Here is a 26013-nt window from a genome sequence, read left to right as displayed (position 1 = left end):
CTGATTTCCCGTCATGCGGGTCCTTCACTCCATTAAAGGCCGGCGTTCTGGCTGCGTAACCGACACCGGAATCTCCGGGGGCGTCAGGGCCCATGGTCTCCACTTGCGCGTGGTTCCTGGCCCGCGGACAACACGCGAGTTTTTCTTGCTCCCTGTGTTTCTGCGTTCGCTGCGCGCCCCTGTGGTATTTGGGGTCTCCTTGCTGGTGGTCGTAACTCAATGCTTTGGGTGCACGAGGCAGATGGGCTGCCAGAGGAGGAAATGTTTTTGTTGGCGCACAGGGAGGAGGCAGGAGTTTTGACTGAAGGCATCTGGGGATATTTTCTGGAACAGGAAGAATTTGAGCTGGGCCTCAAGAGGCGAATGTCAGGCTGGGCAGGCGGTGGGGAGGGTCCCAGCAGGGGGTTCCAGCAGGGGGTCCCAGCAGAGGGGTCCCAGCAGGGGGTCCCAGCAGAGGGTCCCAGCAGGGGGTCCCAGCAGGGGGTCCCAGCAGGGGGTTGCCTGGAGCCCAAAACAGGTGAGAAAGAGGGAAGCAGATGCTGGGGTAACAGGTGTGGATGAAAAACGGGTGCAGGCATAAATCACAGGTCCCTAACTGGCAGGTCATGGTGGGCAGTACCCCCAGGCCTGTAACTTCTTTAGTGAAAGAAGGTAAGCCCTGTCTGCTGTTCACGGGCATGTGGGTAACACACCCTGGAAATGCGGGAAGTGACACCCCTCAGGGCAGAGCCACCCCCAAGAGAACACACCCTCTCACCAGCTCTCCTGTAACCCCGTCCGCCCTGCTCCCTCCCACCTGCAGGGCCTCTTCCTTACGCTCCCTCCTGAATAATACGTGCATAAAAGAAGCTGCGAGACTCGTTCTCCGGAGATTTGAGGTCTTGCTTCCCAGCCATTGTCTTCAGTTTTGTTTCAAATAAACTCATAAAAATTCTCTACGACACTGGCACAGGGAGGACAGGTAGCACTGACTGCTAGTGTGAGCGACCCCCTCCCCCTCACCCCCACCCCACTCCCAGCTCTGTGCCCACACGAACGCCTTAAACCTCCACCAGTAACCGCTATGCCGTCGCTGCTGCTGCTGTCCCCCAGTGCGCAGACGAGGAAACTGAGGCACGGGGCAGTGAAGCGCCGGCCAAGTCCCAGTTAAGAACTGGCCGCGGGTCTGACCCACAGCACCTGCCCTGAGCCTCTGTGCCCCCGGCCTTGCCACACCTGCTGGGAGGGCGACGTATCAGCCCGCTCCAGCTGCTGTAACGAGGATCCCCAGTCCGGCACTTAGACAACAGAAACATTGTCTCAGCCTGGAGCCTGAAGTCCAAGATGAAGGTGCCGTAGGTCTGCTTTCCTCAGAGGCCTCCCCGCTTGCAGGCAGACACGCCGTCTCTGTGAGTCCTCACGTGGCCTCCCCTCCCCCGTGATCATCCCTGGCAACGGTGCTCAAATCTCTCCTTACAGGGACAGGAGGCAGGATGGAGGCTCCGTCCAATGCCTCATCTGAATGATCGTTAAGGCGCATCTCCAAACACAGCCCCACTCCGAGGCCCTGAGGGTTATGGCTCCAGCATATGAATCTGGGGGGGACCCAGTCGAGGAGGCTCTGAACAGCGGAGCGAGGCGGCTGCATTGCACCTTTGGCTGCAGAGCAGGGGAGGTTCGGGCTGTATGCGGGAGGGTCACGGTGGCCGCTGCTGGGGGGACCAGGCTGTGGCCCAGGAGCCCACGCCCCTCGGAACCGCCAGAGGCGTGTCTGAAAGCCCAGTGTCCCTGCTGGCCCGGGACCGACCCAGCCTGCCGCCGGGGTGCACGCAGGTGTCCGTAGCTGTGACGCTTCCAGGGGTTCCGACGGCGGCCAGGTGAGGCCCCTCACCCACCCGAGGGGAGGCTGTGCCCGTCCTGGCGGCGGCGTGAGTGGCGGGCGCCCGGCTGCTGACGCGCAGGCACAGAGGCAGGGCGCTCAGGCCGCTGCTCGCAGGGGGGCGCTGGGTGCCTGGGCCGCGCTGCCACCCCGGCCCCCGACCCCACGGCCAGGGGGGACGGTCACCCGCCACCCACCTTCCTTGTCTGGATGGGACACGGAGCCCAGAGGTGCCCGGCGGCTGCTGTCAGGACACTCCTGTGCTCGGTCGCCTGGGAAACCACAGGCCGCCCCGCGCAGCGAGGCCAGGGCAGCCCGGGCACCGCTGAACGTGAGCCTGGCCGGCAGGAGGCTCGGGGCCCAGGTTCCCGGGAAGGCACGTCCCAGTGGTGTCTCTCACGGGGTCCCCGGGGCGCCCGCACTCCGCACGCTGACCCCTTTGGAACACCAGGGCGAGCCCGAGCCGTGACCCTCTCGCGGAGACAGAACCACACAGCCCTCCATCCTCGTGGCCGGGGCGGCTCCAGGATGGGCAGCTCGCTTCCTGTTCTGGGAGCTTCTCTGACACGATGGTGCCTTCCCACCCAAAGGCTTGTGCAGGGGCCTCGGCCACCACGCGGCTTGGGGGAGACTGACCCCGGGAGGCACCCCTCCCCCAACAGTGGCACAGCCTCATGGGAAGGAAGGAGCCTGTGGGACGAGGGAGCAACCAGGACTGTCCACACACTGTCCACCACACTGTCCACCCCAGGGCTGTCCACCACACCGCCCACCCCAGGGCTGTCCACCACACCGCCCACCCCAGGACTGTCCACCACACCATCCACCACAGGACTGTCCACCCAGGACTGTCCACCACACCATCCACCACAGGACTGTCCACCCAGGACTGTCCACCACACCATCCACCCCAGGACTGTCCACCACACCATCCACCACAGGACTGTCCACCATGCCATCCACCCCAGGACTGTCCACCCAGGACTGTCCACCACACCATCCACCACAGGACTGTCCACCATGCTATCCACCCCAGGACTGTCCACCCAGGACTGTCCACCACACCATCCACCCCAGCACTGTCCACCCCAGGACTATCCACCTCACTGTCCACCCCAGGACTGTCCACCCCAGGGCTGTCCACTGCACTGTCCACCCCAGGGCTGTCCACACACTGTCCACTGCACTGTCCACCCCAGGGCTGTCCACCCAGGACTACCCACCTCACTGTCCACCTCAGGACTGTCCACCGCACCATCCACCCCAGGACTGTCCACCCAGTACTATCTACCTCACTGTCCACCCCAGGACTGTCCACACACTGTCCACACCACTGTCCATTGTACTGTTCACCCAGGACTGTCCACCAAGCTGTCCATCGCACTGTCCACCACACTATCCACCCCAGGACTGTCCACCCAGTACTATCTACCTCACTGTCCACCCCAGGACTGTCCACACACTGTCCACACCACTGTCCATTGCACTGTTCACCCAGGACTGTCCACCAAGCTGTCCATCGCACTGTCCACCACACTATCCACCCCAGGACTGTCCACCACATTGTCCACACCCACCCTGAGCCGCTGCGGCCAGCACCGGGTGGAGGGCAGGCGCTGCCCTCGCCTGTGCCCAGTGGGGAGCCGGTGCGTGTGCCCTCAGAAGCCGCGGGGGGGCTGGTCGGGGTCGCAGTGGGGGTGGCCTGGCCCCCGGGGGTCAGTCTTGGGGGAGGAAAGCCTCCAGGAGCCGGGGCACTGCCTACACTCAGGTTTAGGTGCCCAGTAACGAGGACGTCCACCCCGGGCTGTCCCTGGTCAGTGGGGCTGCGGGCGGCAGAGAAGGGGGTGGGCACGCGGAGGGGGTGACACAGGGCACTTCCAGCCGGGCCACCAGCGGCTTCAGCTGGACACAGAACCCTGGGACAGATGGGGCCTGCTGCTCAGAGCCAATGGGGACGGGGCTGGGTGGGGGGGGCTCCTAGGACTCCAGCCATGCACCCCTCTCCCCTCCCGCGGGGCGTGCAGGCGCACGGGGCCCTGGGGGAGGCTCTGGGCTGTCAGGGTCTCCAGGAGAACAGGCTCCACGCCCCGCGGACAGCTCCCCCTCTGCCTCCCAGGGGGCTGGCGCCGCAGTGGGGACCGGGAGTAAAGCGCACCTTCTCACGCGTGGTCGGGGGCCTAAGGGGCCGCTGAGGCCGTGGGATCCCCGGGCAGCGGGAGCCTGGACTTGAGGCCCAGGCAGTGACCCGAAAGTCGGCTGTTGCTGGAGACCAGCTCCCAAGGGGTCCCCACCCCTCCCCCGCCCCCGGGCATTCCCACCTGCAGTGCGTCCTGGCGCGGACACCAGCAAGGTTTATGGGTGACAACAGCCCTCCTGGTGGCCGGGCCCCACTCGGAAAGGAAGGCGGGGTGGGCACAGGGGTGCAGGTGACGGGGGCTGGACGCGCTTGGACCAGCCAGGAGATGCCGGTCTCCCCCAGGCCTGGAGCTGGTGACAAGCAGAGCAGGGGCTGTGAGGACGGTGCGCAGAGGTCAGAGAGGGGTGTCCTTGCGGGGGGGGGGGGCAGAAGCCCGTCCACCCTCAGGCCTTCGCACTTGCTGCTCCTTGGGCTTAGGGTCCCCTTCCCTGCGACCTCTGCCTGCCGACCCCCCCAGTCAGCCCCCCCCCCCCCGGCCATGTCTCCAGAGAGGCCTTCCCGGCCCCCCATCGCCCAGCCCTGACCCTCGGCCACACCTGACCCTCGGCCACACTCGGTCCAGTCTCTTCCCCCAGCCGCTGCGGTGACTTGGCTGCCTGTGGCCCGGCTTCTACGAGCTCAGGAGCGTGCTGAGCGGCCTGTTTCTCAGCCGCCCTCCCTGTGCAGGGACAGGGGCTGGTTCCGGGGACATGTGGGCAGGCGGGGCCCCTGGTCTCCCGGGGGACGCCCAAGCCTTTGGCACAGTGTGGGGACAGGTGAGGGGTTGGTGGGAGGGGAAGGGGTCGGGGCGTCTGCTGGAGGCACATCGTTGGGGGCTGTTGCTGAGGATACAGGCCCTGGGGCCTTCCCACGGCCTCAGAACTCCAGGTGACGCCCAGAGAGAGGGGCCCCTGGCTTGCCCCTCTGCTGGGCAGACTGGGCGCTCGCTCTGCGGGAGGCCCAGCAAGCAGAGCAGAGGCCTCCAAGGCCCAAGGCCCGGATGCTGAGGGGCCCGTGGGGTGCCCACAGCGGCCAGGAGGGGCCTCCGCTGTGAGCTGCTGGGGGGCTGCTTGGGAGAGGCTCGGGGGCAGCACCCCTAGACACAGGCCTGGCTGCTTTAAAAACAGAAACACGAGCCTGGCCGGCGCGGCTCAGTGGTTGAGGGACGACCTATGAACCAGGTCAGGGTTCGAGTCCCGGTCAGGGCACAGGCCCAGGTTGCAGGCTGGATCCCCAGTGGGACGTGCAAGAGGCAGCTGACCAATGACTCTCTCTCATCCTTGATGTTTCTCTCTCCCTCCCTCCCTCTCCCTTCCTCTCTGAAATCAATAAAAATATATATTAAAACACACAAAACTGCGAGTCTGGCACGTTTGGGGCTGCGCGGCCCAGTCTCTGCTGCGAGCGGACAGAGGCCATGGCACGCGGGAGGGAATAGACCTGCGGCAGCGCCCAGACACGCAGAGCCGGCACAGCCCTCTGGCAGCTCTCCCACGGGGTCCGTGGGCGAGGCTGGGCCCGTGGGCGAGGCTGGGCCCATGGGCGAGGCCGGGTCCCTGCGGGAAGCAGGGAGGAGGCCCTGACCTGTGCACCTGTAGTCTGACCCCGGTGGCAGAGGAGGGGCCCACGAGGGCTGCAGCGGCTGAGGCCAGCACAGCCGGAACGGGAGGGGTCTGGCGGGAGTGGGGGCCGCCTGAGAGCCTCACTGGCTCCTGGACCCTCCGCGTCCTCAGCTCCACGGCGCTGGCCGGTGCCCCTCTTCCCAAGGCCTCAACGCACCCTTTAATCTGTGGGGCCACCTCCACGGACCTGCCCTCCACGGACCTGCCCTCCACGGACCTGCCCCCCCCCCCCCCCCGCCTGCTTTCCTGTGGGCGGGGCCTGGAGGGGGGAAGGGTGTGGGGGAGTGACAGGGGCAGGGGGGAGGGGCAGCAGGGGCCCCGTTTGTGCCTCTGCCACCGCCACCTGGTCTAGGAGGGGCGACACCCAGGGGTCTGTCCACCTTTAAAAGCCACGCGGCTGAGCCACAGGGAGAGACGCTTCCTCTCGGGCACGCGACACCCCGGCTCCAGCGGCAGATGTGGAGCCACTGCCCCTGCCCCCACAGGGGACTCTCATCTCCCCGGGCGCCCGGCCCCCAGGCAACCAGTCAGAGCAGCAGACCAGGCCCTGGCGCCTGAGGCCACTGCCCGCCTGTCCCTTCCTCACTCGGCCTGTGGACACAAAACACGGGCCCAAGCAGCCCGGCAGGATTTACAGCTGGTTGTCACTTTTCACAAACTAGACGCTGGGGCATCTGGGCTGGAGTTTTGTGGAGGGGACTGTCCTGAGCAGGGGGAGGGGGGAGGATAGGGGGAGGGGGGAGCACGGGTTGGCTGCACCCCGGCCTCTCTCCAGCCGATGCCTGCAGCTTACTGTCCGGTCAGAGGCCTGGGCTACAGTGGACACTCGCCGTGCAAGTGGACGCTGAGGGAAGAGTGGTTTCCCGGGGAGCCCGTGTCCGCGTCCCGAGCCCCGAGGGCGGCCCAGGGCGATCTCCCGAGAGGGTGTACGGGAAGGGTTGCCCGGATTCAGGGAGCACTGCCATCCTGCCCAACCCGGGGCTGGAGGAACCCCGGCTCCTGCGGGGCAAGGCCGGCAGCGTGATCCTCAGGAGGGGGCGGAGACCGAGCTCGCTGCCCGCCCTGGGCCTTTGCAGGGCACCGCCCCCCAGAAGCACCATTCCTTGCCCTTCCCGGCCTCCTGGGATCCTGCAGGGCTCAGCTTCAGGCCTTCCTCCTGGAAGGTTGTGTCACTCTACACGCCCCTCCCCTCGCCGCTCCCACCCCCCCGTGGCCGCTCCACACCGCCTGGCCTCCCAATTCTCCTAAGGACTTGGCTCCTGATCTCCCACACACACTGCCCCCAGAACCCGGCGGGGCGCCCGCACCTGTGGATCCCCCAAATGTTCGCTGTTCTGAAGGGGGATCGCTTTCCCCGCGTGGCCGGGAGGACCTGCAGGCGGGGGGGTTCTGACAGTCGGGTGCGTGGGCACTGGCAGTGCCGTGCGGGCACTCGGGTACTTCTGCCCAGGCGACGAGTGTGCGAGGCGGACGGACGGTGACCGGTGTGGAGGGGTGAGCGTCCCATCTTCACCCACATACTTTTTGGGTGTTAACAGACCCTTATTATGATCCATCTTGGGGAGAAATGTTTTGAACCGAGTCCACTCACACGCCATCAATGGAGCAATAACGTAGCCACAGCCCCATGAGCCAGTGAACCGCCAGCTGGGAGGCAGTTCTGTTCAAGGCCAGGACCGGGAGGGGCTGCAGGTTGCATACGGACCAGGGAGGGGGGTACAGAAGAGAGGGAGGCCGCTGGAGGGCGCAGGGAGGGCGTGAAGTCTGTGCTTCAGGGCACGGGCCTCACCCACACAGGTGGCCGTCTGTGTGGCTCCGTCACACCGCCAGGTCCCAGCAAGAACACAGAGACATCCGTTCAGCTTTTATAGGAAGAATTTAATTATCTATACACGTAACTATTCCAAAGTTGAGTTACAGTTGTTAAAGCCGCAGGCTTATATATTTATATATTTTACATTCGTATCCATGGAAATACTGAAGCGCAGGGGAGCGCGCAGCCACGCGAGCGAGGGAGGGCTCTACGCGGCCAGCACAGTCTCCAAGGGAGACACACAAACAGGTCGCTACAGTTAAAAAGTCGCTGTTAGAACTGCTAGATTGTGCTTGGGCTCCCCGCCCGTGCTGCGGGCTGCCGGCAACGGGCACTTACGGAGAGCTTCCCACTAGTGTTTAGAGACACACAGGGCTTCAGCTACACCTACCACAGGCGCGGACCGTGCGCCCGTCCTCTACGCTGTAGAAATCCACAGTCTAGTTAAAAAATGTAAACATTGGAAATTAATCGCAGGGAGACGTCTATACATTCTTTCTTGTCAAGAAAATTACTTGTTCAAAGTGAGTCATTCCATGAAAAGTAACTGGGAGAAAACGCCATGTAACAGACACGAAGAGATTGTGTATATACTGCTGCTCGTGACAACCGCGATGGCATTGTCTGCTGATTATGGTATGAAAACACGCCGAGTTTAAAACCCAAAACAGAAAACACCAACTCAACCCGGTAAATCTGAGATCGAACAAAAGCCCAGGTGCTTCTCATGTGGCTACAAGGTCACTGTGCAAAATAAAATCAATGCAATTGGACTAGCGCATCGTACAAGGGAATAACGTAGCCATGGAAGGAACCACGTCCTTATGTACAGGATGTTGTTACATGCTCACAAGGTACATCTGGAACACACAGACAAGCACAACACTCTGTTTAATCGCTGGTTCTACGCGTCTCTGAGACACACTGACCCGCTCTGCGCTTCTCCCGCAGGGAGCCCGCCCGCCCCGTGGAGCTGGTCTCACTGGGCGAGTCTCAGATTCACGGGCATCCGGAACATATTTAACAGCACATGCAGCATTCCTTGATAGTGGGTCTTTTTGCAAAACCAAAATAGCAAAGGAGTAATTTCTTTATTTATTTTATTAAAAGGCTAAAATATATATTTAAAAATAATTTTAAAACTATTGAAAGCACCTGTGCAAAGGTGGGGGGCAGTCGATTTGAGTCACTAGGAAAGCCACAAAAGGACCCACTACCCTGTGTGTTTGTAATTTTTGCTTCTATCTCTGCAAGTAGTAACTCCACGTTGCCATCACATGCAACTAAGGTCAAATGAGGTAAACTGCTCTGCAGTGAGTTCTTCTACTCAGAAGGCAGTAGGTGATCATGCTGGAAGTCACATGATCAAGGCTGCATCTCCCATCATCCCTCTGGGCAGTGATATGGGATAGTGGGTCTCTTTGAGGACTTTCAAGCCTGAGGGGGGGATGGACAACATATGATTCCTAGAAAAAGGAGGAAAACAACACATAAGCAAAACAAAACAATGAGCAAAATTCAAGCTAGGAGAATGAGTCGGGCGTGCACACAGCGTGGTGCCAAATGATTTAAAAACGGAAAAGGGGGGCGGGGAGGGACGGGACATGCTACGGAAGGAATAAAAAATAAAAGCAGCCCCACAGAAAGGTCTGCACGCCAGAAGGTCTTCAAAGAGACTGAAGGAGGGGGTCTCGCCTGCGCTGGGCGCCCGGCGGGATCAGAGCAATGCTGCATGTTCGGCCGCGAGGCGCGCGGAGGGGCCGGGCCCCGCACTTACATTGCTGGCTCGGGTCCGTGTCCGTGGTCAGCTTCACGTAGTTGGACGGGAAGAGCCCCACGTGCCCGCCGACCTCGCCCTTCCACCAGTCGGGGTCCTCCTTGCTGAGGACGTTGATGATCTGGCCCTTGCTGAAGGCCAGCTCGTCGTCGTTCTGCGCGGTGTAGTCGTACATCCCGATCACCTGGCACACTGCGGGGAGGGCAGGGCGGGCGTGAGCGCTTGGCACGGCTCGGCACCGATTAGCCTGCCCTTTCCCCGGAGGATGGGCTCCGTGCGGTGTGAGCGACAGAGCAAGACCAAAGACTCAAAACCCAGACATCGGCACCATTTCACACGAACGCTTCCGTTTTTCTAACATCTTCCTCTTGTCACGTTCACTTGTCAGCAGAAAACGCAGTGACAGTGGGAGGCGTGTGGACGGCCCCGAGCAGTGGGACCGCTGGCAGGGCTGCCCACAGGGCTCTCTGGGGGCTGTCTGCTGTTAAGGTGGAAGGTAATGACCATGTGACTCCAAAAATGCCAAACCTTAGTGAAAAAGTCTGTTTTATTCTCTGTACCTTTGCACCTCAAAATTCTGTGTCAAAGAGAAATGTCTGCATTCTAGAACGTTTCGTGCCTCATTCCCTAGAGCAGTTCTCAACCTGTGGGTCGCGACCCCTTTGGCGGTCGAACAACCCTTTCACAGGGGTCGCCTAAGACCATCCTGCAGATCAGATATTTACATGACGATTCATCACAGTAGCAACATGACAGTTATGAAGTAGCAACGAAAATCATTTTATGGTTGGGTCACAACATGAGGAACTGTATTTAAAGGGCCAGAAGGTTGAGAACCGCTGCCTAGAGGATAAACTGCTTTCATTCTCTGCATGTGGACCCTACAGGGAAGGCTGCAGAGTTGGGCTGAAGCCCAACTGATCTTTCGTAACCAACTTGCATGTGGGTTAAGGTTTTTCAAACTCTCCAGCCAATTCAATTGCGTCAGCAAATTAGTTCTGAGGCTTCAACCCACCTGATGCAGGGGACGCGGCCAGGCCTCCTGCGGCGGGGGGTGGGGGGGGACCAGCTGGCACCGCACCCCTCTGCCCACACAGAGCCGCAGCCAGGAGGCCCAGCCGGGGCCAGCGTCGGTCACAGTGTCTGCCAACCCTGACTGCTGGCCAAGGCCGGCCCGTTTCCATCACATTCCACTGGCCACACAGCACACGCAGCACACGCAGCCACACAGCACGCGCAGCCGCGCAGCACACGCAGCCACACAGCACGCGCAGCCACGCAGCACACGCAGCCACGTAGCACATGCAGCCACGGTGCCGGCGCAGAGTCTGCCCCTCCCACCACTGGGGCTTAGAGCTCTGACGTAGATGCCGCTACCCCCGCCTCACCCGCCCCGATGCCACTGCAGCATCTAACCCGATCTCTTCAACCAGGAAGCAGCCGGCCGCTCAGCTGCGGGGCCCTGTCCCTGTCCTTTCGGGGAGCCAAGCCACCCGCCCACAGGAAAGGTCACGGGGAGCGATTCCGATTCCGTCTTGGTGACAGCACTCCACCGCCAGCAGGCCTGGCCTCCAGCTCCAGCGCCCCTCCTCGCCAGGCCCAGCCATTTGTATTCTCAAGTCCTCTCCGTGCCTCACCCCCGGGCCAAACCTGCTTAAACAGCTGGGGGGGGTCAAGGGCACACGCTGGCTTTACCGCCACAGCCTTCAGGCCGGTGGGGGAGTTCCGACAAGGGCTCTGCTGTGCGCGGCACAAAGCTGCCTGACACTCAGTCCTTTAGGAAAACATACTCCACGTCGCAGGACACGGAGCCCTCCGCTGATGGCCCTGCGCCCACTCAGGGGCCGCGTGGGAAGGCTGCGAGACGCAGGGATCTGCAGTGGGGACGGGAGAGTGCTCACCTGCCTGGAGTGCAGGGGGCTTGGGCGGCTCCGTGGGCGTGACCTTGCTTGTCCCAGGGCTTAAAAGCTTTACATAATTCGCAGGAAACCAGCCTATCTGGCGCTTTTTCCCACGAGCCTAAAAAAAACAAAAAGCGGCGTCAACATGTGTAAAAGGCTCACGTCCTTTCCTGCCGTTGCCCTGTGACTGGGCACCCGTACACGCACGCAGAGCTGAAAGGCGGGGCGCGCAGTGGAACCCCCGGGCGCACATCGCACACCAAAGACACTGGGGCCAAGTCCAGCCGCGGCAGCAAGTCCCTGGTCAGCGGCCCGAGGCGCCTGCAGGGCGGGGCCGCAGGGACCCCAGTGCGGAGTGCAGAGCCGTGGGCGGCCGGGCGGGCGGGACACTGCGCGTGCACCTGCCTCGGCGGCTGCCATCAGGTGAGGCACGGCGGTGGCTGAGCCCTGGCGGGTGGCTCCGCTGGTCAGAGCATCGGCGCGACACACAGGATGCAGGTTCGATCTCGGTGAGGACACAGCCCTGAGCCAACCAATGAGTGCGTAAGCAAGTGCATGGACCAACAAATCCGCGATTCTCTCTCCCCCTCTCTCCCTCCCGCCCTCTCTCTCTAAAATCAATAAACTTAAAAAAAAAAGTAGAAACAGAAAGGTTATGGCTAATGTCAACACGATGTGCGGGTTTTAGGAACAGTAACAGCGTGGTTTGTTGGGTGCTTTTCATGAGCGAGGCCTGTGCCGGGCACCTCCTGTGCATGGATCCGCACCATCCTCAGGACAGCGGTGACTCAGGGAAGCGGAGGGGCAGTCCCTAGGTCCCACCCAGCTGGCAGCGAGCCAAGCTTCACACGCACGTCTGCACTCCTCTAGTGGAGAACAGGCAACCACAGAAGCAAGACCCATGCACACACAGAGCCCAAGTCTAAACTGGACACTGTTCTCAGAACCCAGCGGCCCTCGCCCTGGCTGGTTTGGCTCAGTGGGTAGAGCATCGGCCTGTGGACTGAAAGGTCCCAGGTTCAATTTCAGCCAAGGGCACATGCCCGGGTTGTGGGCTCAGTCTCCAGTGGGGGGCGTGCAGGAGGCAGCCAATCAATGATTCTCTCTCATCATTGATGTTTCTCTCTCTCCCTCCCTCTCCCTTCCTCTCTGAAATCAATAAAAATGTATTAAAAAAAAAAGAAAGAAACCAGGTACACGCCACGCCTCTCCTTCACTTCGATCTAATTCAGCACAAGATCCGGGACCGAGTGCTCACAGGCGCGCGGCCCAGAGGACTTAGAGTCATGGCGGGAGCCAAGGCGCGCAGTCCTGACTGGTCTGTGAAAGGAAGAGACCAGTCAGGGGTCGGGAGAGGTGCTGCATCGACCAAAACAGAGGTCAAAACCATCCATGTGTGCACACGCACACACACATACACATGCACACACACATGCCAAGCGCCCACACTCACACACATGCGCATGCACGCGCACACACGTGTGCGCACACATACACAAGCGCCCGCACTCACACACATACACACATACACAAGCACCCACACACATGTGTGCATACACACACGCGCGCACACATACACAAGCGCGCACACTCACACACATGCACACACACGTACACAAGCACCCACACACATGTGCGCGCACACACACATACACAAGCGCCCGCACTCACACACGTGCACGCACTCACACACGTGCGTGAGCACACATACACAAGCGCCCACACACACACACGCACACACATGCACACATACACAAGCGCCCACACACGTGTGCACACATACACACACATACACAAGCACCCACACTCACACACACATCTGCGCACGTGCGCACACACACAAGCACCCACATTCACACACATGCGCGCGCATGTGTGCACGCACACACACACAAGCGTGTGTACTCACACACACACAGAGGAACTAAAAGTCCTACGAGGCAGCGGTGGCTTTGGACACACAGAACCTGCCACTGGACCTTACGGCCCGAAGGAGAGCTGCAGGGGGCCCTCTTGCTAACTCTCTGGCCCAGCTCTCACCAGCTGAGTCACCAGCTGAGTCACCAGCTGAGTCACCAGCGGAGTCAGGAGCCCAAACCATCTGTATCATCTTCAGAAGAATCCTGCTGCGGGCGGGCCGAAGCTCAGTCCCCAGCAGATTCCGACACTACGGCGCATCTCCCACCCCCCACACGCAGGGTCACTCTGTGAGGAAACAGTGTCCTTTTGTGCCTGCGTAGTCCCACCCGGACAGGAGTTCACACCACAGGACAGGCACCCACCTGCAGCTCTCCTTCCCACCATCCACCTGGGTTCCTTTTTCGGATCAGAATCAGCTGGCCCGGGGCCAGGGTGAGCTGCTCAGGGCCCGTGGCCGTGTAGGAGGCAATGACCTGGGCTATTTCTGGAAAACAAGAGGAGACAAGCGGTCAGTCCGGAGGACATTCTAAGGAGACACAGCCCTCCTGGCTCACAGGTTCACACCATCAAAGCCAACCTCGGGGCTCATCTTCTTCCATCGCCCCATCCCAGGCTGACGTGGAAGGACCCGGTCACCTCAGAACTTCCCAGTTTCCTTCCACAAGCTGCCCCCCAATTCCAGCACTTTCTGTCCGAGCCCCTCCCTCAACAGCTGGGCCTCCTCTGTCCCATGTGCCCTCTGCCTGCCCTCTGCCCACAGCACTCAGCACCGCCCACTCACAGACAGGCAAGCGACCAAGGGACAAGGGGAGAGCAGCCTGTCTCCTGCGGGACCCACTGGAGCCTGGCTCTGCCCAGTTCGGCTGCAGCTCAGGGCCGCACCCCGCCCACAGGCCGTGCCTGGGCTCACATGTGAGGGTGACCTGAATATCGGCAGGAATCGTGTCAATGCAAGTTGACTGCTTTTTGTTTTGAGTTGAAGGACGAACGTGGAGTAAAGGTGGGAAGTTTACGCAAAAACAAGCCAGCACAGAAAAATGCAAACAGTCCTCTCCCTGACTGAGCACGTCAGGGGGACAGCCCAGCAGCAGCGCGGCGCTGGGAGGCCACGGCGCTGGGAGGTTGGGTGCGAGGGCAAGACCCTTCTCTGCCGCATCCACTGGGACTGCTTCCTGAACTTCTAGAAGAGACAGGGCGCACTGCTCTCCCCTCCGCACGGGCCGCCCCATCCTCTTCGGGGAGGGAGGGAGGGAGGGAGGAGAGGTGAAGCCCACCCCAAGACAGTATGTCCTCTTCCTCTAGACCAGCGGTTCTCAACCTTCCTAACGCCGTGGCCTTTAATACAGTTCCTCGTGTTGTGGGGACCCCCAATTTCATGATGACAAACTGAACATCATTAAAGCACAGCGATTAATCACAAAACAGTATGTAATTAGATATGTGTTTTCCGATGGCCTTAGGCGACCCCTATGAAAAGGTCGTTCGACCGCCAAAGGGGTTGAAACCCACAGGTTGAGAACCGCTGCTCTAGAGGCACACGAGCAACCAGAGCCCCGAGGCCTGAGCACCCCGGGCCTAAGCACCTGAGGACGGGTCTAGATCCCAAGTTCTTGGTCTGGACAAGTCCAGGCCAGTGACCTACTGGCCTCAGATGTCCCTGCGCCTCCCAGGCCTGCGTGGCCAGCAGCTGCCCAGCCTCTCGCTCACCGTGCGCCTGAGCAGCGGCTGCCCCAGGGCAGAGGCAAGCCCACCTGGCCCTGCGGAGGGACAACTCAGGACAGACTCTGCCCCTCAGTCAGTGGTTCTCAACCTCCTGGCCCTTTAAATCCAGTTCCTCATGCTGTGACCCAACCATAAAATTATTTCCGTTGCTACTTCATAACTGTCATGTTGCTACTGTTATGAGTCGTAATGTAAACATCTGATATGCAGGATGGTCTTAGGCGGCCCCTGTGAAAGGGTCGTTCGACCGCCAAAGGGGTCGCGACCCACAGGTTGAGAACCGCTGCCCTAAGCAGACACCTGAGCCAGGGCTCCCATACCTGAGCCTGAGAGACACCCCACGCAGCCTGAACCCCTCTCCTGGCAGGGGGCCTTTCAGCCTGTAACCTCCTCAGGCTGAGAGGCGGGGAGGACGTGCACACAGCCACACGCTTCCCACCTGCTCCCTCCCCTCTCGCTTCCATGAGTAGAAGCTGATGGTTTTGAACTGACACTGAGGCGGAGGGAGGACCACAGCTGGGCCTGTCGTGCACCTGAGGAGCACCCCCGCGGCCCTGCGCCTGGGACCTGCACTGACCACCCGTGTCCTTTGCTGAGCCACCACTATGGCCCGGCTTCCTGAGCCCAGCGAGGGGGACCTGCAGCTCACAGCTGCCCCCCCCCTCATCTGCGGCACCGCTGCCTCTCACCCATGGCACAGCTGTGGGGTCCCCGGCCCCCGCAAGTGGAGCCACGGCCCATCTCACAGCCGGTGCAGGAGGAGGCTCCCAGGAGGGCCTGCCATGCGGGCTCCTGGCCCCAGACCAGAACCTGGGAGCGGCTGCCCAGCACATTCCCGGCCCCGAGAGGGAAGCGTGGGGGGAACTTACCAGGCTTTTTTCCTAAACTCCCTGCTTTCCCAGCAGTTCCAGCGCCCTTAAAACAGAGCAAAAGGTCTCATTTGCATACTGCAGAGTTTCGGTCATGCAACTTAAAAACGATTAACGGTGACACAGACCCGCTGAGCCCCTGAACCCCCCCTCATCCCAGAAACAGCGGCGCTGGGTCTCCTGACGGGGGGGGGGGGAGAAACACGGGAGAACACGGGGCAGAGGACACACCCAAACACGCAGCCTGACTCTCTTCTCAGAGAAGAGAGCAGAGCAGGTGACCTGCAGGTCCCAGGGGCTCAGGTCTACCAGGCCCCTCTGTCCCGGCCACGTCTACCAGGCCCACGTGAGACCCACGTCCTACACACTGTCTCATGCTTCCTGGTCACACAGTCAGTTATGAAATAGCTCACACTTAAAGGGCACAGACATCCGTGAGCCCAATGCCCAGATTTAATACATGGCAATAGCAATATTTTGCTACATTTCCTTTAAAAAATAGAAGAACTACAGTGCCAAGTCAGACACCCCTCCCCCACCCCACCTCCTCTCCCCCTAAACCTCTCACCGTTTAAACTCTCCTTTCTCTCTGAACTGGACGCATCACCCGCATGAGCAGAACATGTGTTCCCAGCTATGAAGCGTCCCAGAGCCGGGTGAACTCCTTCATGGACGCGCATGGCGTTTCCCGCCAGTAGGGCTGCCCACGGAGACCTGGGCCGCACCCAGCGCTTTATTCTGCATCTATCTGCCTTCCCCCTCTCCTCGCAGTAACTCACTCCAGTTAGACCACCAGGCTCAGCACGCACAAGGAGGCACCGTGAGCGAAAACCTGTACCTTCTCTACAAGGGACACAGCTGCCACCGTCCCTTCACTTCGGCTGTTGAGGTCTAACAGCCGTTTTGCAGGGAAAGCTGGTTAGAGCTGTGCTCCGAGGGTGCTTACGAACAGGTTGCTGTAGCAGCCTCCCTTGCTGTGTGTATAGGCTGCGCATCCAAGGAAAGGACACGGTGGGAACGCCCAGTCGCCTTCCAGGACAGGCCTGTCGCTAACCCCCGGGCTTCCCATGGAGAGGACAGAGCCACGGGCCACACCCACAGGGGCTCGAGTGGCTCCGACGTGCTCCCGCTCCCTGTCCAGGCTCTGCCCGCCAGGCATGGAGGCCCCAGGAGAGCAGCCCCGCCCACAGCCCCGGAGGCGGCTCTGGAATGGGGCTGAGTCCGGCCTGTAACTGGAGGGCGTTCCCTTACCCGCTGAACTATGTCCGAGGAGGGGGACGAGCTGACGTGGTCTTTAAGTGTGAAGTCATGGAGCTAAAGGTCCCAGATCTTTGGCATGGTTAGCTCTCGCAGGACTAATAATTTAAGAAGCACCTTACATCTGATCTTTTCTTTAAAAATGTCAGCGTATTTTTTTACTGACTGGCTTCAGGTGGTGTTCTATAGAAAACTACTTTATTCAAATATAAGTAATGGCTTTTGCTTTAACTCATCCAAAAGGTGAAGTCACTTTAAAGGTTGTGCAAGGTAACAGAAAGCGAGATTAGTGTTTAGGGTCCCTAAACACCCCGCCCCCCAAATATCATCTGCGTGACGCTGGGGACCCAGGGGCCGCTGGGCTGTCCCACAGGGAGGGGCTTCCTTCCCGCCTGAGGATTCTCAGACCACAGCAGGGAACACAGCAAGGACGGTCATGAAGACGCGGCCTAGAACAGCCGGAAGCCAATCCTGGGCCCGAGGGGAGGGGAGGCTGGGGCCCCTCTCACCCCCCACCCCCACCCCCAGCTTCGAAGGTCACAGAGAGCTGTGTCCACGCTGATCACTAGGGAGGGGGCCCTGTAGGTGCCGATGGGCCTCCGCCTGCGTAAGCACAGGAAGCCCGAGAGAGGGAGCGTGGCTGAGCTGACGGCCGGGCCTTGCTGAGCAATGCTGCCCATTGCATGGACACCCTGAAACCCTTGCACAAACGTGAAACTGTCCCCCACGAGGTCGAGATGGGCTCCCAAACCCGGAGAGCCCCCCCCCCGCCCCGCCCTCCCACCCCTCCCCCGCTTCATTAAACACATAGCATCTCAAGACCAGTTTACGCCACTGAGCTGTCAGAGCTTCTAGAGCCCATTTAACAACAAGGGGCCACTTCCCACTTATAACAGCATGAAAATAAGCTCAGACCCTCATCAACAGAGACACTAAGGCCAAAAGCATGACGATCTCTTGGATCTTGAGTCTTCCTACTGTGTCGGCAAACATGTCAGCCTCAGAAGCTCTCTGCGGCCGGTCTCCCGGGGCAGGGTCACCCGGACACCTCCCTTCCATGGCCAAACGCTGCTGGCCCCCTTCTTGGGGCCCCAAATCAGTGGCGTGAAGACCTGATTAAGGGCGTTACTCTGAGTCCGACATGAGCCACACGCAGGAACGGGGACGCACACTGAGCAGTTGCCCCGCTGCTGCGGGTGTCGGGTACGCAGCCCCGTTAGCCCGGGCCGTTCTCCGCCGGCGGGAAGCCAATGCTTACCGGGCAGCACCAAACGACAAGTTCAAAATGACAGGTCACACTGTCTCAGCTGCCACATTGCAGAACTTAGCCAAACCCAACCAATGTTCCACCGGCCAAGGTCCGAGCCCCCCTGCGGAGAGAACACTGCACAGAGAGGGAGGAAACAGTTAGCGGGTTTACCTCTGCGTCTTTAAGCCTCACATAGTTAGAAGGGAAGACTCCGGACTTGTCGCCCACTGTTCCTGTCCACCAGTCGCCATCTTTCTTGGTGACCAAAATCACATCGCCTTGCTGGAAGGTTAAGTCGCCTTGCTCGGCGCTCTCGTAAGTGTACATGGCAACAAACTCTGGTGGAGAGAAACATGGAGACACGGAGAGAGCGTGTTTACAGAAGTCCCAGGCAGCTTGGCAGAAGCAAGTTCATGAACAAGGAGGTTAGCAGAGGAGCATTCAAGAGAAAGGCTCGTCACAGATAAAACCCCGAGTTCCCAGGCGCCCCTGGCTCCACGCCTCGGCTGCACAGGAAACCAGGCCCTGCAGGGGCGGGACCCAGCAGCCGAGCGGGCGCCACGGTGTGGCATCGAACGGAAACACCGCTGCACTTTCTCTGCGTCACTGAGCACGGTGTGCCCACCAGATGCCTGAGGGGACCCAGTCACAATCCTAGTGAACTTTTAGATGCAGTAGTATGTCCTTCATGCAATCAAATAAGGCACGCTTTTCATTACTCGGGGCCTGAATGAAAATTTTTGTCCTACTGTGCCATACACACCAATGGCAGGAAGCTGTCAGAGCACAGAGCAAAAAATATACGTTATTTCTTTCAGGTGCACGCGGGTAGAGGGCTTCCCCACGAGGAAGCCAAGCCTGGCAGCTTTGGGAAGGACGTCCTTTCCCATCAGCATCGCCCTCTCTGGGTCTCTCTGTTCTGACCCTCCCGTTCCATTTCGCTCAGTTCCTTGTGCCTTAGCTCATGTCTGGCACCTACGATAGGTCCTCGGCAAGCAATGCTTTTCCCAGTGATGAGAAAAGCAGTTGTGGCCAATCCCAGGAATAATCAAGCCTTTTTGAGCCAACTGAAGGGAAAAATCAGTTTCTTACACTTTATTATTCATGTAATTTAGTCTTAAGAATAAGAGCCAATGTCCTCTACTGTCTTGAGTGGGAAGGGAGTGGACTGCGGAGGAAGTTCTGCTTTTTCATTATAAACAGCTTAGAAACCACGCCACATGCTAAGGAGGATCACCAGGCACAAATTCTAGATGCTAAACTAAGTACGGGGCAAAAGATTTTTCCTACCTTTGCTCTGTTTACCCTAAGCATTTACATATTTTTAACCAATAAAAAAAAAATCACACTGTACCCCAAAAGTTCACTTTTATGAGGGACACTGTGTGTTCCTTGTTAGAACTTCGGATGACGCCTTAATTGCCGAGCCTGGCGCTAACCAGCAGGCAGGGAACTGGTGCGGAGGGGCCTCGGCAGGAGGCGCTGGTGGGGCTAAAGCCACCACCAGACACGGAGCCCCACTGCGCTCCTGTGGGCAGCTCCCCGTGTGGGAGGCTCCAGGCTGCTTCACCTCCAGGCTCTGGCCGCGGGCCCACGGCACGCCCAAGGCCCCGAATATGCCGGGAGAGCAGGGGGCGCCCTGTCTTTAGCCTTTGGTGCAGGCAGCGCCTCCTCCATCGCTCACACTGGAGAAATGGTCCCGCGGAGGAAGCCAAGTTGGGCAGCTCTAATAGGACGCTCTTTTCCCGTTGGCACAGCCCTCGTTGGTCTCTGTTCTGACCTCCCCTTTCCACTTTGCTCTGTTCCTGGTGCCCAGCTCATGTCGGGCCGCCTCAGGTAGGGTAACCCCCCCACACCCGGCCACTCCGCACGGTGACGGGGCAAGCAATGCTTTCCCCGTGGTCCCTGCGCCTAGAAGGCACTTTCTCCAAAACGGACCCAAATTCTGAAGCAGCTCTCAAAGTGCCTGAGAAACTTTGGCAGCACGACCCCGGCCGCAGTCAGCCGTGCAGCGGGTATAGGGTCCGGAGGAGGCCGCAGCAGGTGGCTGCCCTCGCCCTCCACGCACAGGGACCTGCGGGGACGTGAGGACACACAGTGGCGCCCACCCGGACCCTTCTGGACATTTAACACGGGTGCTGGCCGTTCCCAGGTCACTATTTTAAGACCTACCCACACTGGCGAGCTACTTAATCTGGCTTAGGGTCTATTTAGATTTGGCGATGTTTAATGCAGTATAACAAGCAGCCCGTTAGTATTGGTAAGAGCTCTTCTCAGAATCTCAGAAGCCAATGTCCTCCCGCCCGAGACGCCAGCACTCTCCCAGTGCTGCGCGTTTCTAATACGCAAATCCTCTCCAGCGGAGGGAGCAAATGTCACCCCGCGCTCGTGTGTGGGGTTCGGCGGTGGCCTGCTCGCTGAGGCCTCTGTGCAGGTCTCACCCGCAGCTGCGGGCGCGCTCCGGCAACAACCAGGAAAGCAGCGAAAGGGGCCGAAGCAGCAGACATCACTGGCCTTGATTCTCAAACCCTCACACATGTGATCGCATAGCCCTGCCGATCTCCTCCTACCGCTGCAGGAAGGGGCCAGACCGACACTGTAAGGTTACCAGGGGAGGGCGCTCAGTGAGACTCAGCTGGCATCACACCTTGAACTTGGGGAGCATGTAAGAGCTGTTTGCCCCGTTCTCCTAACAGTGGATAAAGAAACCATTAGGCTGATGAGCGTGGGTAAAGAGGACTATGCTGATGATTGTTTTGGTGGTAACAGCAAAAAAAAAAAAAAAAAAAAAAAAGATGCGCTAAAGCGCTGGCTGTGTTTAGTGACGAGCTGAGCTTCTATAACCTATACATTTAAAGAAATGTGCCTCTAAAACTCCTCTTGAAAAAGTCACTTGGCGACTGTGAGTCTAAAGTATCATTAACCTTAATCCTGGCTGTCTCCATGGAAACAACTGCTTCAATAATTCTGTTTTTCATAAGCCAAGCCCCCCTAGGAACACAACCATCTCCTGATGGCACACACGCTACATAAAACATTCTGTCCTCCTCTCCTGTATCCAAGGGGCCCAGGGACGTTTACGATGCAGCGGGTAGACACTGGGCAGCCACCAACGCTGCTCAGAGCGGCCACGAGGGCCCGGCTAACGCAGCACCGACACTGAGAGCCCGACAGGCTGAGGTTTTCCCACGGGAGCCTGAGTAAGGCCGGCTTCGTTCACTTTTAAACCCACGTCAGGTAGCGGCCCGTGCATCCTTAGGGTTATGTCATGAAGCAAAGACCAGGAAATAAAGCACCCGCTTGTTATGTAATAAAATGCAAAATGCAACTTGAGGTCTAAATAAGCTGGTGCGGTTACTTCCATGGAACCTGGAAGCTGACCTTCGGTTCCAGCTGGGACAGTACAGGTGATGCTGGCGTCGCTGGGACAGTCTGCCGGACGGGGCGCTACAGCTTAACCTCCTGTCCACGTCCACAGCAGCCATGTCTACAATCAGCTGCCAACGTGCTCAGAAACCTGACCCTCCGGGCGCTGATGGGCTCTTTCAAAAGTTCAAGGGCTCTAATCAAACATGATGGGAAAATGCAGTTTTATGATCGATGCATCTGGCAGTATCTTGAAAGTCTCCATAAAGAGCTACTTACCTTAGAGGTTCATCTACTGAACACAAATGAATGCCGTCTGTTTGGAAGTGAAACCCAGGCTGGTCTCGCACACTGGCTGCAGGTGCTCCCAGCTGCCCGCCCCCAAAGGGCACAGTTAGATGCGGGCTCTCACCTTCTCCCGAAAGGGCCGGCTTGGCTGCCGGGGAAGCCACTCGCTTTAGAGGCACAGGACTGTCTGAAGAGCCAGAATCCGCGCTGAAAGACGGGAGAGGAGAGCGTTTTAATTTTTATCTTCAAAGGAAATAGTACAAATGACACCAGTTTTTCTTTTTTAAAACTTTAACATTAAACACTGGGAACAATCTACAGCTGAAACAGATGCACTTCGTTAAGACACGCAGGGGCTCGGACCTGATTCCAAGTTCACACTCTCTTCTCAGCCCCTGGCTGTGCGGGACACGCAGCCAGCGTGCGGGTCTGTTTCAGAGCCTGACTGATAGGCGCTCAGCAGTCTGTTCGCTATTTTCTCTTCTTAAAACTCATGGCTTGTTTGGACACCCACATGGCTGGGATAATTAGACAGCCACCTTGCTGAGGAACCTGGCGACCAGGCTCCCGGTGGGAAAGACGCGCACTCTCCCAGGCAGCTCCCGAGGCTCCGGCCCCCTGCGCTCCGCTGCGTGTCTGAGGACCGCGATGAGCTTGGGAGAGGCGTGATCACCCACAGGTCCGCAAGGACATCACCCCCAGACAGAATCCTCTCGCGGGAGCTCATGGGGCACAAGACCCCCGGCTCCCCAGGCCGGACAGGAGCATCTCTACGAGGCTGCCCTCCAGGTCACATGGCCCCAACTTTCACGGTTCAAGGGCGCGGAGGAACCCGAACTACGCAAACAGTAACCGAAAGGCTACGTGTCTCCTCGACTAGAAGCACGTGACACAGAAATACCTGGCCGCCTTCCTGGTGGGCCCCGAAATGAGCTTCACGTAGGACTTGGGGAACCAGCCCTTCTGACCCTGCACCTCTCCAAACCACCACATGTCCTGCTGCTCCAGCACCGTGATGACGTCGTTTTTGTTGAAGTTCAGGTGGTTGTCCTTCTTGGCTCTCCAGGGGTACAGGGCTTGTGCCTGCAGCCCCTCCACCTTCTCACCCTGTGGGGGCGACACAAGGAGCCTCGTCACGGTGTGATCCGGGCCGAGGCAGACAGCAGGTTACAGACACCTCCGTTTCTCAGGAATTGTTTGTTTCCCAGTGTGGCGGCCAAAGCTGCCGGCCGCTCCCGAAGCCACTGTCCGGCGTGGAGAGCTCTCCGCTTCAACAAGCCGGAGGTTGGGTTACGATGCTGCCTGGCCCACGCCTTCCACATTCCGGTTCCATGTTCTCGCTCCCGTTGCCCGGGCGCCCCCACCATGTCCAGGCTGACGGGATGTCAGGGGAGGCTAACACTGGAGCAGAAGCCCTAAGAAACCCCAACGGGTGAGTGACTGGCACCTCAGTCCAGGGGCCTCACGGGACCCTGCCAGCTCCCGTTCCCTCTCAGAACAGAGGCCTGGCGAGCCCGAGTCCACTGCAATCGCATTTACTGGCCATCCCTCTGCAGGACATAGGGGTCACCACAGGACAGAATGCCAACCTGCCTCCCCAAAGTACCTCGGGATAAGACCCTTTATAAACCATAATGTGCGATAAAAAGGGACAGTGTGGCACTAAAACCCACAATTCACAGGGAAGAGAGAGACGCAAGCAACTGCGAATGCCCCCTGGCAGGTGGCACAGAGGCTCCAGCTGGACACGGTGGGGGCAGGGACGGACCGGGCCTGGCGGTGGGGACACCAGGACAGGCAGGCACCGGGCCCTGAAGCACCAGGATGCGGCAGCCAGGGCTTCGGAGCAAGGGCCCCCCAGGCTGAGGGCAGGGCACCAGCAAAGGCCTCGGGGTGCAGCTCTGCAAGGGGCCCAGGGGGAGGGGCCTGCAGCCTCGGTGCCAGGGGGCGTGGGAGGAGCCGAGGCTGAAGAGGCAGGGAGGCACTCACTACCTAGTAAAGCACAGAAGCATCACAGAATCTTAAACCACAACTGACAGGGCAGTGCCTTTACCCTGCCACCTGCGCCCCACTGTGCAGAGCGCCGCCGTGACGCTAAACAGTGTGCGGGACCACTCACCCCGCCACCTGCGCCCCCCTGTGCAGAGCGCCGTGACGCTAAACAGTGTGCGGGACCCCTCACCCCGCCACCTGCGCCCCCACTGTGCAGAGCGCCGCCGTGACGCTAAACAGTGTGCGGGACCCCTCACCCCGCCACCTGCGCCCCCACTGTGCAGAGCGCCGTGACGCTAAACAGTGTGCGGGACCCCTCACCCCGCCACCTGCGCCCCCCTGTGCAGAGCGCCGTGACGCTAAACAGTGTGCGGGACCCCTCACCCCGCCACCTCCACCCCCCTGTGCAGAGCGCCGTGACGCTAAACAGTGTGCGGGACCACTCACCCGGCCACCTGCGCCCCCCTGTGCAGAGCGCCGCCGTGACGCTAAACAGTGTGCGGGACCACTCACCCCGCCACCTCCACCCCACTGTGCAGAGCGCGGTGATGCTAAACAGTGTGCGGGACCACTCACCCCGCCACCTGCGCCCCCCTGTGCAGAGCGTGGTGATGCTAAACAGTGTGCGGGACCACTCACCCCGCCACCTCCACCCCACTGTGCAGAGCGTGGTGATGCTAAACAGTGTGCGGGACCACTCCCGCTCCCGTTCAGCCCAGCACTCCTTGCCTCCCGAGGCTGCCGCAGGAGCAAGGCCCCCTTTTCTCTCCTGCGTCCTCCCCGAGCTCCCCTCCCGCTCCCGCTCCCGAAGGAGAAGACCATCTCCTTCCTGTGTTACTGTGTTCCCAGCCCTGCAACTATGTCCTCCTCTCCCCTGTTCAAGACGCGCCCCTGACCGGCCAGGCAGGAGGTCACCCCCCGGCTCCCGAAAGGCGGGCGGAGGACGGAGCTGGGCGCATCCGATGAGGCTCCTTGTAAACGGCAGCCGCAGGCACCTGCTGACCTCATTGGTCCCCACAGCATGCCCCCCCATGCCCCAGTCCCCCTAGCATACGCGCCCCCCACACACCCTGGTCCCCCCAGCATGCGCGCCCCCCACACACCCTGGTCCCCCCAGCATGCGCGCCCCCCACACACCCTGGTCCCCCCAGCATGCGCGCCCCCCACACACCCTGGTCCCCCCAGCATGCGCCCCCCTCCACGCCCCCAGTTGCTTACCTGGCCTAAAACCGGGGATGGAGAGGAGCCGGTGGCCGTGGCCGGAGTAAAGGCCGACCGCTGCCGTAACTGGCCGGCACTGGGGACGGTGAGTGAGGGCTGGGTGGCCCAGGCGTCCCAGTTATCCGTTTCAGGCTTCTCGGCGGGGCTGGGCCACCTGGGAGGGAAGCAGCCCCGTGAGCAGCAGGCCCTTCCCAGCCTCCAGCTGCTCCCAGTGAGCACAGCCCAGCACAGGCCCAGGCTCCTGCAGCTCAGGGCGGGGAGGAGGAAAAGCGCGGGGCTGGGGCGGGCCAGCTCCCACGGGCAACGAGCCTCGGGCAAATGACAGCCGTTTCTCTGAGCCTTGATTTCCTCGCCCACTAATGGGAAGGCCACTCTGCCCTCTGGCTGGTGGGAGGGTCACGTGAAATAGCAGGTGGGAAGACATGCTAACCACGAGCACCAGCCACACCCTCCCCTGACCATCGCTGTCATCTGTAACAGCAGCAGCGACATCGGCGAAGAGGAAGTCACACACCATTGTGGAGCGCCAGCCTGGTGGCTCGTGCTCCCAACACCATTTCTCCCACCGCCTCACCATCGCCAGCTGCCTGGCCTCGGGGACACTCAGATCGGTAACCCTCTGACTTGAAATAACCACCCCTGTGTGAGTGCAGCACATGCAGGTTACTGTTTACATCTTTGTGAGCCACAAACGCAGCTGAAAATCAAGATCGTGCCTTTGTTGGACTGCACGTCCCGGCTCGGGGCTGAAAATAAGAGGCCCGAAATGACAGCAGCGACTGCGCAGCAACATTCCCTGAGGAAGTCACGCTGCTGGGGCCACAGCCACGCAGCCCTGCTGGGCACCGTCTCTGCCTTCTGTGTAGCCTGTGCCTCGGCTCAAAGTCAGCGCTTCTCAGTCCAGATCGAGGTGGGGCGGGGGCTGGGGGGAGAGGCTGGGGGGTGGGCGTGGGGGCGGCCACCTCAGCCCCTCCTCCAGCTG

At 60.1% G+C, this 26013-nt stretch overlaps 1 protein-coding gene across 1 annotated transcript in view; it reads right to left on the bottom strand.

The window, feature by feature from the left end:
- The window catches only part of ITSN1 (intersectin 1), a 165290-nt gene that overhangs the window by 37580 nt on the left and 101697 nt on the right, over positions 1-26013 (bottom strand). Inside the window, exons 22-29 of the mRNA XM_081088478.1 lie at positions 25029-25185; positions 22720-22925; positions 21943-22025; positions 18336-18502; positions 15659-15704; positions 13430-13551; positions 11148-11265; positions 9247-9438 (exon numbers count right to left, since the gene is read on the bottom strand). Of these exons, the coding sequence (XP_080944604.1) occupies positions 9247-9438; positions 11148-11265; positions 13430-13551; positions 15659-15704; positions 18336-18502; positions 21943-22025; positions 22720-22925; positions 25029-25185 (1091 nt within the window). The remainder of the gene's footprint in view (positions 1-9246; positions 9439-11147; positions 11266-13429; positions 13552-15658; positions 15705-18335; positions 18503-21942; positions 22026-22719; positions 22926-25028; positions 25186-26013) is intronic.

This window comes from Myotis nattereri (genome assembly GCF_964212035.1).
Source record: "Myotis nattereri genome assembly, chromosome: 3".
Classification (NCBI taxonomy): Eukaryota; Metazoa; Chordata; class Mammalia; order Chiroptera; family Vespertilionidae; genus Myotis; species Myotis nattereri.
Note: the sequence above shows the minus strand (reverse complement) of the source record. Positions and strands in the feature narration are given on the sequence as shown.